The 15,371-nt window shown below is 42.8% G+C and overlaps 1 protein-coding gene across 5 annotated transcripts in view; it reads left to right on the forward strand.

Moving 5' to 3' along the window:
* Positions 1-14,622, forward strand: part of USP19 (ubiquitin specific peptidase 19) — a 54,590-nt gene extending 39,968 nt beyond the window's left edge. For 3 of the 5 annotated variants that reach the window (XM_070738064.1, XM_070738063.1, XM_070738065.1), the window contains exons 23-26: positions 4,336-4,488; positions 4,964-5,127; positions 7,243-7,427; positions 13,565-14,622. In XM_070738064.1, the coding sequence (XP_070594165.1) occupies positions 4,336-4,488; positions 4,964-5,127; positions 7,243-7,427; positions 13,565-13,684 (622 nt within the window). In that variant the 3' untranslated portion in view covers positions 13,685-14,622. Of the gene's footprint in view, positions 1-4,335; positions 4,489-4,963; positions 5,128-7,242; positions 7,428-9,861; positions 11,560-13,564 lie in introns of those variants that run through there. The other 2 variants (XM_070738061.1, XM_070738062.1) reach the window with 1 other exon arrangement.
* The last annotated feature ends 749 nt before the right edge of the window (positions 14,623-15,371 follow it).

Below are 15,371 nucleotides of genomic sequence, written 5' to 3' on the forward strand. Positions count from 1 at the left end.
CTAATTACCACAGCCCCACCCAACCACAGGTGGCCTCATTTTCTTTGATAATAATCTCTCAGTTGTTGTTGCCTATGCATCGCTCTCCGCATGCGTGGCTGTATCATTAACTCTTGTTCCGAATCCAAGGAGGAGCTAGATAATTGATCTCTTTCTGAGCTGTCTGCCCCACTCTCCTCCTCCCTGTCACTCATGTCTTCTTGGTCAGAGGAGCCTTCATCAGCAGATTCCACCGGGGGGCATCCACAGGCCTGCAGCATGTGGATGTCTCCCCCACATCCACAATCCTTGGGGCAGGAGCAGGGCCAGAGCTAACCACAACAGGGATTACGGTTTAGGCTTCAAAACTGTACTTCCGAAATTGATTGGTAGCAAAATAAATAAATCTAAATTCTGGTCTTTAAGATTGTATCCTGTCCCCCTGTGCTGTGGTTTGTCCCAGTTTTAATTAACCTTGATTTAACATCTAATTCCAAGGAAGCACTCTGCATCCCGGAACGTTTCTTAGATGACAAAGTGGGATTTAGGATCGAAGTGAAGCTTGTTTTAGATGGGGTTTTCCTCTCAAAAAGAACAGGTTTGCCCTTTGAAAGTCCTTCTTGATTCTCAGCTCCCTGGATCAATGTATGATGGCTCTGATGAGTAGCATGCGTTTCCCAGTTTACTAGTAACACCGATGTAACAGTTCCTATACCGATTAGACTTAGTGATCGCTACAGTCACCTTGGGCATAATGGAATAACAAGAGTTGGAAGGGACCTTGGAGGTCTCCTAATCCAGCCCCATTCTATATCAAGTCTTTCCATCTTTGGGCCTACAAATAATCTTACTGTGCAGTTATCACATTCAAAAATAAAGTTTCATGACTTTCCTGACTGTCTATTAATCCCAAAAGAAAGACCCTTAAATAGTATATTATTTAAAATCCTCTGAATCAGTTTATGTGTTTGAATAGAAAACAAAATATAGCTTTTTTACACATCCACCAGTCTGTGGGGTGCACTTTCCACTTGGTGTCCCAGGCCCCCTCTGTGCAAGCAGCATTCTTTAGGAAAATGGCAAAAACTAATATCTTATGTCAAGCATTTGGTTATTAGCTGAATTGTTTGGATGTTAAAATTAGTTCTAATTTTGCCTTGACTTTTGAGTACTTTTTAATTTTGTTTTCCAATTTGCATTTGTAATTGCTATAATTCTTCTCGAGTGTTGCATAAAGAGAGAGGCAAGATATACTTTGTTTATTTCACAGTATTTATAGGTCACCAGATTCATTTAATAAATTAGACATTTGGACAAATTGTTTTTGTTGTATTTCAAAGTGTTTGACAGGCTTTATAAAAGATGTCAAAACACTTTGAAATTATAAACATATTTCTATAATTTTTTAAAATTCCCATAGGGCCGTAGACAGTTTATACATGATAAAGAACTACGGTAGGTGATATAAAACTTGGCACATTAATACTATATTTATGTTTTACAAAACCCTGACAATGGAAGAATAGCTTAATGCAGTAAAATCTGCTTAATCACAAAAGATAGTATTAAGTCTAACCAGCTCAAGAGCAAATTGGACAAAAGATATTCAAACTCATGATTGAAATAAATAAGATCTATACTTAGCTCTCTATTGGGAAGGAAGCCACCCCTTAAAATAAGCTCCGTCCTGTACTCTCAGAGACACTCTGGGAGGTCAGAAGGTCTTGCCAAACTTTGTTTGTGGAAGCAGGGTGTCCATTTGTTTCCACATGTATAATGCTTTTAAAAGTTCAGCACTTTGAGTTGATTGAAAGAAAGTCTGTCATGAGAGACGCTCAAAGCTATTGCCACCATCTGTACTTGGACAGGCAGCTTGCTGCAGACCAAAGATGGGGAGGCGGGAGGAGGCGTTGCCTGGTGGAGAGACCCATCCAAAACCAGTAGAAAGCTTCCATTCAGTTTCAGAGATTCCTTCTGCATTACAATTTAGTCTGCATTAACGTCAGGTGCAAACAGCGAGAATTAATCCATGAACAGGACCAAGTAGATACTTTACTTTATTGCTGATTGCCTATATTACAAGAATGTCATCAGACTGCTCACCTTCCCTTGAAAACAAGCAAATACAGATCTAAGGGTTGGACCTCAGATGTTTCCTCCCCTGAACTGACTCCAAGCTGGAATGTCTATTTACTCCACCTAGAGGGTCTTTTCTCCTTCAGCCGCCACAATTAAATTTCTGCTTTTCTTCATCCAGGCCAAAATATTCTCAGGAGTCATTTTTCAGGGTTCTGAAGTATTAATGAGCCATCTGTCATCTGCATACTGAGGACACCTTAGCCCAAGCCTTCAGACGACATTCCCCAGAAATTTATGTTGACATTAAGGAACATAGAGGACCAAAGGGAACCTATGGCATTCCCCAGACCATGAAGTGAAGCTAGCATCTTTCCACAGCACTAACTGGCAAATAATCTAGGAGAGCCACCAGACACTGTGCTTTCCATACCCAGCCTAGCTTTCTTATGTTTCTATGCTTGATGCAAACCCAATTTGCCAAAAGGATTGACAAGCTTATGATCTGTCTCCCCCAGGCATTGCAGGAGAGCATTAACAAGATGGGAAGCTCTGCTAAATAGTGTAATTATTGGGATTGTCACTCAGACCTACCCAGCTGTCAAGGATAAATTACCTAGGCGCATCATGTTCTTCACTAAATGATGGGACATGGATGGGGTTTTTTTTCAATTAAGTTAAGTTTTTGTCATTGGTTACTAAATTAGCTTCTTATACTTAATTGTGCCTGTTGTGATCATCTTTGAGTTCAGAAATTTTATTATTAGCTTTAGCAACAGGGAGAGCACAACTTCTGCCAGCTTGAGAGAGGCGTCAGGCTTAGTGTGACGTGTCAAGGACTGCATTGCAGGACCTGTTTTGGTCTGGGTTCTGAATTTTAAGGGATGAAATGGATGAACCTTAAGCATCTTCTAAACCCCTTGGGCTGCACAAAAGAGACAACCTATTTGACTGCAGGATACTCACTCCCAGCACTCTTTGCAGTACTAGCATTTGCTTGACCATCACTTAAGATATTTGCGATATAATAATAATAATTAATAATAATAATTTATTAGATTTGTATGCCGCCCCTCTCCGAAGACTCGGGGCGGCTCACAACAAGCGATAAAACAATATTGTACAGGCACAAATCTAATATTAAGAAAAAACTAAAAAACCCTATCAATTAAAAACCAAACAGCACATACATACCAAACATAAATTATAATAAGCTTGGGGGAAAGGTGTCTCAAATCCCCCATGCCTGGCGGTATAGATGGGTCTTAAGTAGTTTACGGAAGACGAGCAGGGTGGGAGCAGTTCTAATCTCCGGGAGGAGTTGATTCCAGAGGGCCGGGGCCGCCACAGAGAAGGCTCTTCCCCTGGGGCCCGCCAGAAGACATATAAAAATATATATAAAAATATATAAAATTCTAAAATATAGAATTCACTATCAATATAGCACATTCTTACATTTATAACATTTATTACATTTATAATCCTAAGAGGTCTGTAAGGGGACATGCATAAGCTCACCAGCGTGCCTACCGTCCTTGTCCTACTGTTTCCTATTATTCATACTAAGAATGCATATACTTTACCTGTTTATATGTTATGTTCATACTCATAATAGTTTTCTCATAGATGCTTGACTAACTTTAAAAAATAAATAAATAAAATATAACCTTATTTATAACCCTTTAACATATTTAAAGGGGGGACATGATCGACACATTTAAATATGTCAAAGGGTTAAATAAGGTTCAGGAGGGAAGTGTTTTTAATAGGAAAGTGAACACAAGAACAAGGGGACACAATCTGAAGTTAGTTGGGGGAAAGATCAAAAGCAACGTGAAAAAATATTATTTCACTGAAAGAGTAGTAGATCCTTGGAACAAACTTCTAGCAGACGTGGTTGGTAAATCCACAGTAACTGAATTTAAACATGCCTGGGATAAACATGTATCCATTGTAAGATAAAATACAGGAAACAGTTTAAGGGCAGACTAGATGGACCTTGAGGTCTTTTTCTGCCGTCAGTCTTCTATGTTTCTATAACAGTTAAGAACAAAACAGTTATCAGAAACCAATAGTAAGCATTACAAACAGAACCAAGAAACAAAGAATTTTTTTTTAGAAAGCTCTCTAGTGCTAGGCATTTTTTTCTTGAGGTGCCTATTCCTAGGGCCATTGCACTGGTTTCCTTCAGTAAGAATACCAGAACTCTTTAGCTTGACAATAACAGCAGGGAATACTGAGGAACCTTCTTTTTCTTTCTACCTGCTCCGTTTTCTGTAGGTACTGCCCTAAGTGTAAGCAGCACCGTGAGGCATCCAAGCAGCTGATGCTGTGGCGTCTGCCCAACATCCTTATCATACAGCTCAAGCGCTTTTCCTTCCGCAGCTTTATTTGGAGAGACAAGATCAACGACATGGTGGATTTCCCAGTCAGGTGAGGTTATGGCAAGGTGTGTCGCTTTATTCATCTCTTTAGCATCGTGGAGACCCAAGCAGTTCTTTAGATAGGACCATTCTGAGTACCAAAGGATAGGTTACACTACATGGGCTTTGTCATAAATTCAGCACCAGTTAATCTAACACATAAAGAGATGGTCAATCTTTCGGTGAACTCTTCCCCCTTCGTTCTGGACTTTTGATGTTTCTGTTATTGGAAGTTGGGTGCTGTTACAACACCATTTTGAAGGATGCATACATGTATTTGTAACAGCAGTTTCTCTACTGTTTTGAATTCATCTCCTCACTTCGAAACAAATGAGCTGAGTTAGTTTTCCCTTCATCACCAGCCACTTGATTTTTCCATCTCTGGAAATTAAATGGGGAGGTTTTCATAAAGCAAAGGGGGGGAGATAGGAATGGAATTAGGTGCGAAGTATGCAATTGTCTAACTTGCTCCATTCTATCCTTAGGAGCTTGGACCTGAGCAAGTTCTGCATTGGCCAGAAAGATGAGCAGCAGTTGCCCATGTATGATCTGTATGCAGTAATCAATCACTACGGGGGCATGATTGGTGGGCACTACACAGCCTATGCCCGCCTGCCTAGTGACAAGAACAGCCAACGCAGTGACGTAGGTGAGTAGGGGAAGGCTTTAGCTCCACTCATCTTCAACTGGTGAGCCATCTAGAGGAGGGATTTTTCGTTTCCTCCTAGAGGTTTCGTGGAAACCTAGGATCAACCTCATATGATTTTTAAGATTACACATCCAGTTAAAGGAGGGAGAATTCCTCCTTTTCTATTCCCAGATCTTTTTGTTGTTGTTGTTCGACAAGAATTGTGTACAATAGATGCAAGTCCCAGCAGATCTCACTCCCCACAGATGGCACAGGGCAGGTCTAAATTTTAATTCAGTCATTCCTCCTAATCTAATGGACCTATCTGCAGAATTCAACAAGATAGGGTTGTACCACATGTCAGTGGTGTAATTGGGATTGTAATTTTTTTACTAAATCTGCACTACTATTCTACTAGTTTTTCTCATCATTCCTATCATCCTTTTCCTCCCACTTAGGACTGTATGACTGAAACTTGTTGCTTGTATCCTAAGATTTTTATTAATATTGAATGTTTCTTCATTGCTTAAGTATTGTACCACATGATTCTTGACAAATGTATCTTTTTCTTTTATGTATGCTGAGAGCATATGCACCAAGACATATTCCTCGTGTGTCCAATCACACTTGGCCAATAAAATTCTATTCTATTCTATTAATCTCTGAGGCACTATTAGGTGCTCTCAGCCTGCCCAAAGAATCAGTCCCAGGCATATTTGTTAATTCTATTCTGTTGTCATATTGTCAGGCAAACAGAAAGGTTAAGATCAGGCAACCTTAGAGATTAATTTAGAATGACCTCAGTTCCAGTTGAAGAAGTTCTCTGGCATCCATTGCCAACCCATAGCTGTTTTCCAGAGGAGGGATATTGAATTTTCCTCTGTGAACCTTTGGGAGTGTTCTCACTTAACAAAAAAATTCCTTGGCAGAGAACAAAGAGAGTATAAAAAACAATGGATAACTTGTCACAAATGCAGTGGATTCTGCCAATATCTCATTATTCAGAATTAGGCAAGGCCAGAAATGAGAAGAATGCTTACTTGCGGTATTTAGTCCATTCAAAGATACCTTTCACCATTATAAAAAAGAAACACCGCGTTCTGGTGTTGTTTTGACTGCTTTGTTCACCTTTAAAGGAGAAAGAAACGGCCCTCTGTCCTTATTGGAACAAGTTTGGCACAGTGATGGATCAACTTGAAGTATCCAAGAACAGCCCAGCTCCAAAGTAATAAGGAATTGGACAGTAGTTCAGAATGGCTGCTTTTAATTCCTCTGCCCCTGCAGGTCACATGCAATAAAAGTTCCTTCCACATTTGGGGATTAGGAAGCTGGAGGGTAGAAAGCTGATTAATTATTGCACGTGCTTAGTAGGATATTGATACTGATGTTTCTCTCCCCCACCTCTGCCCTCCCCCCAAAAAGAGGATTATGTGATGGAAAAGGTCTAAGCAGGACTATTGTTGTTTCATGTATAATTTGCTCAGAGTCTGGTATCTGGTTACTTAGCCTCCTTGCTCTTAGAGAAACAGGAGAGAGTTCTAGCATCTTCTGGTCAGCGGAGAAGCTGGCAAAGTGGATCAAAGGAGGAATAGTTGAAAGGTTATAATTGTCATTCCCTGAGTTGCTACTATCTCTCTCCTTTTTTTTTTCCTATTAGCAACGTTGTCCTCCTGATGCTTAGTTTATTTATCACAGTCAGAAAAGAGAGTAGAATTTAGCATCATTAAATATTTCTTCCTGCACTGAATACATTTTAAGAGAAGGATCGGTGAGAATAGCATCTCCTTTTAACAGTGTTGCTGATCAACACGCCTTCCTCCAGTATGCCACCGCTGACATAATAATAATAATAATAATAATAATAATAATAATAATAATAATTTATTAGATTTGTATGCCGCCCCTCACCAAAGACTCGAAAGCAGCACTCGTGAATGCGGTTCTGATGTCAAGACAGAACTACGGTATCAAAATACTTTTTAAGGCGCAGATTAAATTTGAGTCTACAGGCTAAAAGAGAGGTATAATTTTTGAAGATGTGCGATGGATGGCAGGAACAGAAGTAGTAGGCCTTTTCACGAGGCGGCCTTGTGCGTTGAAAGACTCCATGCTTATCCCTCGCCTCCTTTCATTCAGGTTGGCGGCTCTTTGATGACAGCACCGTGACTACAGTGGATGAAAGCCAAGTCGTGACCCGATACGCTTACGTGCTCTTCTACCGCCGACGGAATTCTCCTGTAGATAGACCCCCTCGAGGACCCCCTCATCCCTCAGACCCTCGGGCGGACTTGGCCCCCTCTGCAGAAGCAGCAGCCAGTCAGGTGAGGACTTCTGTCAGTCCACCTTGGGAAGACTAGACTGAACTAATCATTTTTTTTTCTCATTGTTGGCGATTGAGGAGATACCCGCAGCTGTGGTCACGAGAGTGAAGTGCTGCGGGTGCTCTTTGTCCTCTGGTATATCCCAGTGAAACCCTGGAGAAAAACAAGTGTATAAGATGGCAGGAAAAATGCTGCAAAAATGAGCAAGGGTGTGTCTGTTGGAATGGGGTCGGGTGAGTGAAGAGATGCTTTCTTCTCAGAAGCCAGAAGGGATACACCGACTCAGAATTGGAGAGTTTAGTTTAGGGCGATTGTGGTAAAAGATATTTTCTTTGTGGGAAAGTACTTCAAGAGATAATAGTAAATTTTGGGGGACCGTGCAGTGCAACAGAATTCAAGCAGCCAGCATAGTCTGAGGGATGAAAACAGGCTTGGTGACTGAGCCAGACAGTCTCTTCCAGCTCAATTTACCTCACAGGGTTGTTGTGGGGAAAATAGAAGAGGAATACAGTGGTACCTCATGATACGAACTTAATTGGTTCCAGGAGGAGGTTCGTAAGGTGAAAAGTTCGTAAGATGAAACAATGTTTCCCATAGGAATCAATGTAAAAGCAAATGATGCCTGCAAATCCTTCAGGAAAATCCCAAACTTTAGAAGGGAGGCGAACAGAGGGCAGGGAGGAGCAGCTAAAGGGGGCGGGTGGAAGAAGCAAGGCTAGGCTAAAGGGTGAGTGGGAAGGAAGAAAGGCAAGGGGGGCGCCCCTCCCTTTTCTTTCTTCAAAAGACACCCTTTCAGTGCCTGCAAACACGCTGTTCTCCTAGTTATTTAAATGGAGTCTTTTCCCCCTCCAAGCCGCCCCTCCCTTTTCTTTCTTCAAAAAAGGGGGGGGGGAAGAAACCCCTTCATCCCAGCAGCAGTGGCTTGGGTTCGTAAGGTGAAAATAGTTCGGAAGAAGAGGCAAAAAAATCTTAAACACCGGGTTCGTATCTTGAAAAGTTCGTTAGAAGAGGCGTTCGTAAGATGAGGTACCACTGTACTGTACCTTTATCACCTTGAGTTATTTATAATAATAATAAAGGCAGAATATAAACAAATAAATTTCTTACACAGTTCTTCAGTTACTGTGTTTCCCCCAAAATAAGACCCTGACTTATATTTGTCTGAACCCAGAAATAAGGGCTTGGCCTTATTGCCATGCACTCAAAAGCCCGATTGGGCTTATTATCAGGGGAATGTCTTATTTTGGGGGAAACAGGGTAGATTCCTCTCCTTTCTCTTTCCCCCTTATTCCCATCTCCTAACATGGAGGGACTGGGCTTCTCTCAAATGTTGCCCTGGGGTTCTGCTGCCCTCGTGTCTAGTGGCATCCAGCCTGGGATGGCTTCCAAGGTGGAAGGTTAAGCTGGCCTTCATTGCAGGGTATGAAAGACAGCCTGCATTAGCCTGGCCCTTTCCGAACCTCCTACAGTTTGCTGTAGTATTTTGAGCTTGGCGTCTGCTTAGTCTTCTAGAAACCCTATATCTGTGGTCAGTCGCAGCCGGCCCTTACACCAGTTCCAGCATTTCCTTCCCAGAACAAGCTTTAAAACTTGAGAACTCGGGAAGAAGCAGCGCCCGTCCACAGAACCCAGGGGACTAAATGAGGAAAGATGGTAGGGATGCTTTGGCTTTAAATATGAGTAGAAAATCGATGTGATTGGCTGACTGCCCTGAGCGGATCGTCCTGCACATGAAAATACGGTCAATGACTGGTTACCCTCCTGTGACTAACTTCTCCTGTGCATCTGTTTCAATTAAAGAGAAAATGAGATTGCTATAGTTACTTATCATCTCAGCCTGGTCTTTATGATTTTTCACTTACCAGAGTTGGACTGTTGATTAGGCTTCTCATCCTTTAAAAAATTCTCACCCGCACACACTTGGGGGTTACTCGTTTATCTTCAGGTCCTCGTGTTCTCACCAGCAAGAGCTTGTCTGTGACTGGCTGTTCTCACTCAGTGTGACTGGTTGGCCAACTGAATGTCCTTTGTCCGTAGAAGAAAGCATGAACAGTGATTACTTGGTGCCTGTGTGTTTATTGAATGGAATAAGCCGGCAGACTTGGGAAGATTTCCACCAAGCCAGCCAGCATGGATGCCTGACTCTGATAGGTTTTTCCTCCACCTTCCTGTGGCTTGTGCTATTCACTCTGTCCCAAGGAGGTCCTTGTACTCCCAGCATGGCCTACTTGCTAGAATTGTAATCACACAGAGGAAATCCATAGGCTGTTTCAGAAAACTGGCAGCGTGAAAGGCAGGCTCTCCGGGATAGGCATGTGCAAAGCGAGATGGGCAGCTGTATAGATTAGATAAAAGAAGCAGGGCGAAGCGTGGGTGATTGAGGGGTTTGCCATTATGTTCTCCTCAAGTGCTGACGCAGGTTTCCACATCGCAGGCTTCTCTGCTCTGGCAGGAACTGGGGGCCGAAGAGGATGCTGCCAGAAGGCTGATGAGGAGCCCTTGGAGGTCTTGCGGCCAAAGGACCAGAAAACTCAGCTCAGAGTGTCCTGATGAAGGCCATGTCCGATACTTTGTCCTGGGCACCATGGCGGCCATTGTGGCACTCTTCCTCAATGTCTTCTACCCGCTCATCTATCAGACCCGCTGGAGGTAGCGGCAGTAGCAAGGCGCCTGGAGGATGGCAGCCAGCTGACCGCAGTGTTGTCCTCTAGCGCATCTTTGTAGCAAAGCGGCTAGGATGCCAAGTAGCACAAAATGAAGCCCTAATGTCAGTCCGGTGTGGAAGGCGCCAAGCCCAGTGCCCTTTGTCTCCAATTGATTGGTTACGTGGATTTACAGTCACAGGAAGTTCTCATCTCAGCATCTAGATAGGTGGCATTTCTCTGGAATAAATCTTTCCTAAATAGCTCTTGAAAACGACCTCATAGGAATCAAGGGCTAGCAAATGACTGTAGCTCAACAGAATCTGCAGATCCACAGATATTTCGTCCATAATGATGTGGTTGTAAGATTGACCTGACTGCCATCTGTCTTGATAGAATTCCCCTAATTTGGCTGACACCAACATCCCCTGAGAGAGTTATTGCAAGACTGATAATTTCCTCAATTTATCATTGGCCCCTTGTTTGAAGGAAGTCAAAGATTTTTAATGACCATCTTTTCCTTTATTGGGGGAGGGAGAATGTATTGTCTGACTTTTCTTAACATTGGTGGGTTACATTTCTTTACCTTGATGTAACCAGAGAGTTCAGCCTCCCCTGCTTTTTTAAAAAAGCATATTAGATACTGATCTAGCTATGCAACTGTATTTAGATATGAGTGTAAAAGAACACTGTTTTATTCCTCCTTCCTTATCTTGCATTTTGCTTCTGTACATATTTTTGTGGATGCTTGCGTGCTTATTTCTGTACATGCATAAAGTAGAAATAAAAGTAGGGCATTACTGTTGATTGACCCTGTAGTATTTTAATCTGGCCGTGCAGTCTGGGATATAAAACGTCTCTTGTGCCTTCAGACTACCGGCTCAAATAGCTTGATCTAGGACAGAGGTCTTCAAACTTGGCAACTTTAAGACTTGTGGAATTTAATTCCCAGAATTCTGGGAGTTGAAATCCACAAGTCTTAAAAGTTGCCAAGTTTGAGAACCGGTGAATCTAGGGCCTCGGCTTTAGCCAGGAGTCAGAGTTGAGAGCTCATAAACGTGGAATGAGTAAAATTCTTTGTTTACCATTTCATTATTTTTAATAACCGCCCAGAGTCCTTTGGGAGTTGGGCGGCATATAAGTTCAAATAAATAAATAAATATTAATATTATTATTCATATGCAATCTAATTCTTAACATATTTATAGATTCTTCCTAGTAGTAGTTTCAGAGAACCTTTTCAGATTCTTTGGGAAAAGAGGAAAGATTTCAGGTTAACTGTTCCTGGTGGCCGGTTATTCTCGCTGTGTCCCAAGGAATGAACAGACACTAACTCTGGCCAGTACATAGATCTGGTGGGAGCCTTTCGATTTTGGAGAAGGGAAGCCCCCTAAACTACTGGCTTGATGAACGAAAAGTTAGCATTGTGCAGAGGAAAAATACTGTATTTATTTATTGTATTTAATAAAAATCAAGGTATTTTAAACTCACTGTTGATTCTCTTTCTTTCACTATCAACTGCTTTTCCATTCCACAGTCACTTTCCTAAAAGTAACAGATTTCTTCCAGTCCCGTTGGTCCTGTGCATATTTTTGGTATCTAAAGTTGCATTGGTGCTGGCGAAAAAAAAGAATAAGCTGCCGCAAAGCAAAAGCTATAGAAATAAGAGTCAGCCCTAGGAGAGAACTGTGTTCCAGGGTTTGGTGGCAGCTCAGAATTTATTTTGTGCTACTATGAAATTCAGTGTTGATTTAAAACAAAAAGGGTTAGTCTGTAGCAGACTAATTCCCAGCGGCTGGATAGTGCTTTAGATTTGAAAGCAAAAAAATTGAGTCTTTTTCCCATGGTTTTTTTTTAAAAATTGCAACTGCCTTAAGGAGTTAGTAAGTTTTGCAATGCTACGGATTTAACTGCAAAATTACCCTCTGTAGGGATTGCATTTGCTCCCCCAAGGCCTCCCAAGTATGTGTGTGTGTCTATGTATCTCAAATCACTAGCATTGCACACCTTATTAATTACATGCAGGTGATGTCTCAGAAAGCAAATGGGGAGGAATTTGGATGCAGAATGCCTAACAAGAATGAGCCATCAGTCCTGCCCTAGATGAATAAGAGGGAGAGAAATTGGAGAGAGAAGAAAAGGGGGAGCAGAATATGTGGACACTCCCCTTGTAAATTCAAGTAGTTGCCCTGCCCACATAATGGAATGTGACTGTTGACCCCAAGTTGGTTCTCTTGTTTTAACTTAAACAACCAGGCTTGGTTTGGCCTTTATTGATTTAAGAACTATAAAAATGCTTTTAAATGTAGGGGGTGAAAAAATGTAAAGCAGAGTGGCTTGTTGGATTTTATTGTCAATATTTGCCCTTCTCTTCTAGTAGAATATCTTCAGCATAATATCTATGGAGATTCTCAGTCATCCAGGTCATGGTCGTCTCAATGATGCTTTTTTCCAAGAGGCAATTTTTTTCTGGTTTAGAAAGTCCAGTTGCCTCTTGAAAAAAGCACCCTCGGGACATCTTCAGCATGAGAGCTTCCGTAATTTGAATAATACAGATTGCCTCACTTTGGGTTTTTTTTTGTTTTTGGGTGTAGAATTAAGTTACTTTGACTTAGAGTAGTGATGGCGAACCTATGGCACAGGTGCCACAGGTGGCATGCAGAGGCATATCTGCTGGCACCCGAGCTGTTGTCCTGGCTCAGCTCCAGCATGCAGGTGTGTCCCGGGCAGCTGATTTTTGGCTCTGGGAGGGCATTTTGGGAGGGCATTTTGGGTTTGAGCCTCCAGGGGGATAGAGGAGGGCGTTTTTATCCTCCCCCGGCTCCAGGGAAGCCTTTGGAGCCTGGGAGGGTAAACACGAGCCTACTGGGCCCACCAGAAGTTGGAAAACAGGCTGTTTCTGGCCTCCAGAGGGCCTCTGGGGGGCGGGGAAGCTGTTTTCGCATTATGAGTGTGGGCACTGGCACATGCACGATCGTTTGTGTGCACGCTCTTTCAGCACCCGAGGAAAAAAAGGTTCGCCATCATTGGCTTAGAGTTTTCCAAATTGGACACAGTAGATGAGACAACCCTAGATCAATAAGTGATTATGCAGGAGTTATACAGAAGAAACTTTATTAGTAAGGCTGTGGGTGCGCCTGTGTGTGTGTGGAAATACTGTATGTAATACAAACTGAAATTAAACTATATTTCAAAGACAAACTTCACAGTCATAGTCCGGTCCTTGTTCTGGGACATCGCCCATCTTCCGAGACTATAACTATTTCTACCACATTTTGTTTTCATAAAAGCCTATCTTAGCTCGATACATAAATCTATACTTTGGGGCTTTGGATACTTTAATGGAACAAAATGGTTTTTTTTTTGTTTGAATCCCTCTGTGGGAAGTGAGGTGGTGGTGGGAATGGGGGGGAGGAGAGAATGGGAAATAAATAACTTTTTTGTGGATCCTCGGCAGTTTTATCGTTTCTGTCTAACCCTTTGTTCTATTTGCAGGGCATTAGCTCTCCCTCCTTTGGACCCAGCCTGACCACTGACGTTGCTCCCGCCCTGGCACCAGAAGGGGTAGCAGAGCACCCCGCACCATCCTACAGCAACATGGAGGAAATTGACTAAAAAAAGCATGGTGTGCCGGAGGAGGGCAGTGTACATAACGAAGGCTTGGTTTCGTGGCTTCCCCTCCCCACACCGCTCCCTGGCGCACCCCTGCAGTGGGAAGGAGGAGGAGGAGGAGCAGCTGTGACCTTTTTCTTGAGCACACAAGCACTTTCTGCTCCACCCCCATGCCTCCTCCTCTCCTGCCGGGTGGAAAGGCCCCTTTTGTGTCCCCTGCCCGAAGCTGCTCTGTGCCAGCATGCAGGGGGGGAAATTTTATGAGCCCCCAGTGCAATCCCCGAAGCTCCTGTCCTTTTCCCCCCTACCCTACCCCTTCCCTCTGAGCTCCGGTTAGGTTCATCCCAGCCTGCCCTGCTGTAAGCCAAGGGGGGAACGGGCACATGGGCCTCTGCCCCTAAGAGGCCTTCTCCCACTTTGCCATACCACGGTGCCTGCCTCCACGCCCTTGCTGCCTGTTCCTCTGCTCTCCCGGATCTCCCCTTCCTCAGCAGCCACCGTCTTGGCGGCAGAATCGGCTCGTGGGAGGAGAAGCAGAGCTCCCTCTTTCTCTCGGTCCCTTCACCAGCATTGTGTCATCTTGTCAGGGAGAAGGAGGCTGGTGGCCGGCCCCTGCTATTCCCCTCTCGTCCTTCACAAAGGCTACGGAGCTGTGTGGTTGCCCCCCCCCTTCGACTATTCAGCTATCTTCAGTCATTCTTAACTATTATTATTATTATTATTTTTAATCGCTCGCAGTCCCCTTGGGTTGAAAAGCCACTGCCAGCACTATCCCTATTTAAATATTTGGCTCCCTTCTGTTTTTAAACCTACCCTCAGAATTGCTGTAACCAAATGAGGCTGTCCGGGGCCTTTTCCTAGGAAACCTTTGTCTTGCTCTCCGTTTGTATAAAGTTGGTGTTTGTCTTGGGTCCTGAGTCATTAAATTCTACTTAATGCTGCTTGTTTCTGTTTTTGTGTGCATTATGTCTGCTGCCATGCCACTCTGGCATAGATTACCAGCCAGGTTACCAGGGTAAAATTAATTACAATCAGAGTTAAAACTTTCGCTCTATCTTTTTGGTAAGTTTGATATAAATCAAGGATATCCTTGTTCTTCCTTGTTACAAACTGAATGTGTTTTTGCTACACGGTTTGTTCCTCTTTTTGTATTTACAGCTCTGAAAAGGAAGCAATTGCAGTAGTTAAAAGGGGTGGACTAGTATAGGAGCGGCTTGAAGTCTAAAATGTATCATCTTCAGCCATAAAACCCATTTGTGACACAACTAAGACTATCTCAATGGTTGCTGTAGGAATTTACTGTAAGAAGATTCCTATTGCTTGCTACTTTTGGTTGAATGGCCAGGACATAAATATAATCAGTAATATGTTGCCTGTTTACAGTAGTAAAGGTATACCTTTCTCTGTATTATAACATGGAATCTAAACCCAGCTTTAAACCTCAACACACATTGTATTAGGCTGTAAGATTTAATTCAGTGGTGTCCAATCTTGGCAGCTTTTAAGACCTGGGGATTTCAACTCCCAGAATTCTACAGCCAGCTATGTTGGACACCCCCAATTTAATGGATTAACAAAGGTGGAAGGGACCTTGCAGGTCATCTAGTCCAGTGATTTTCAACCTCTTTTGAGCCGCGGCACATTTTTTACATTTACAAAATCCTGGGGCACACCACCAACCAAAATGACA

The sequence above is a fragment of the Erythrolamprus reginae genome, chromosome 2 (assembly GCF_031021105.1).
Source record: "Erythrolamprus reginae isolate rEryReg1 chromosome 2, rEryReg1.hap1, whole genome shotgun sequence".
Lineage (NCBI taxonomy): Eukaryota > Metazoa > Chordata > Lepidosauria > Squamata > Dipsadidae > Erythrolamprus > Erythrolamprus reginae.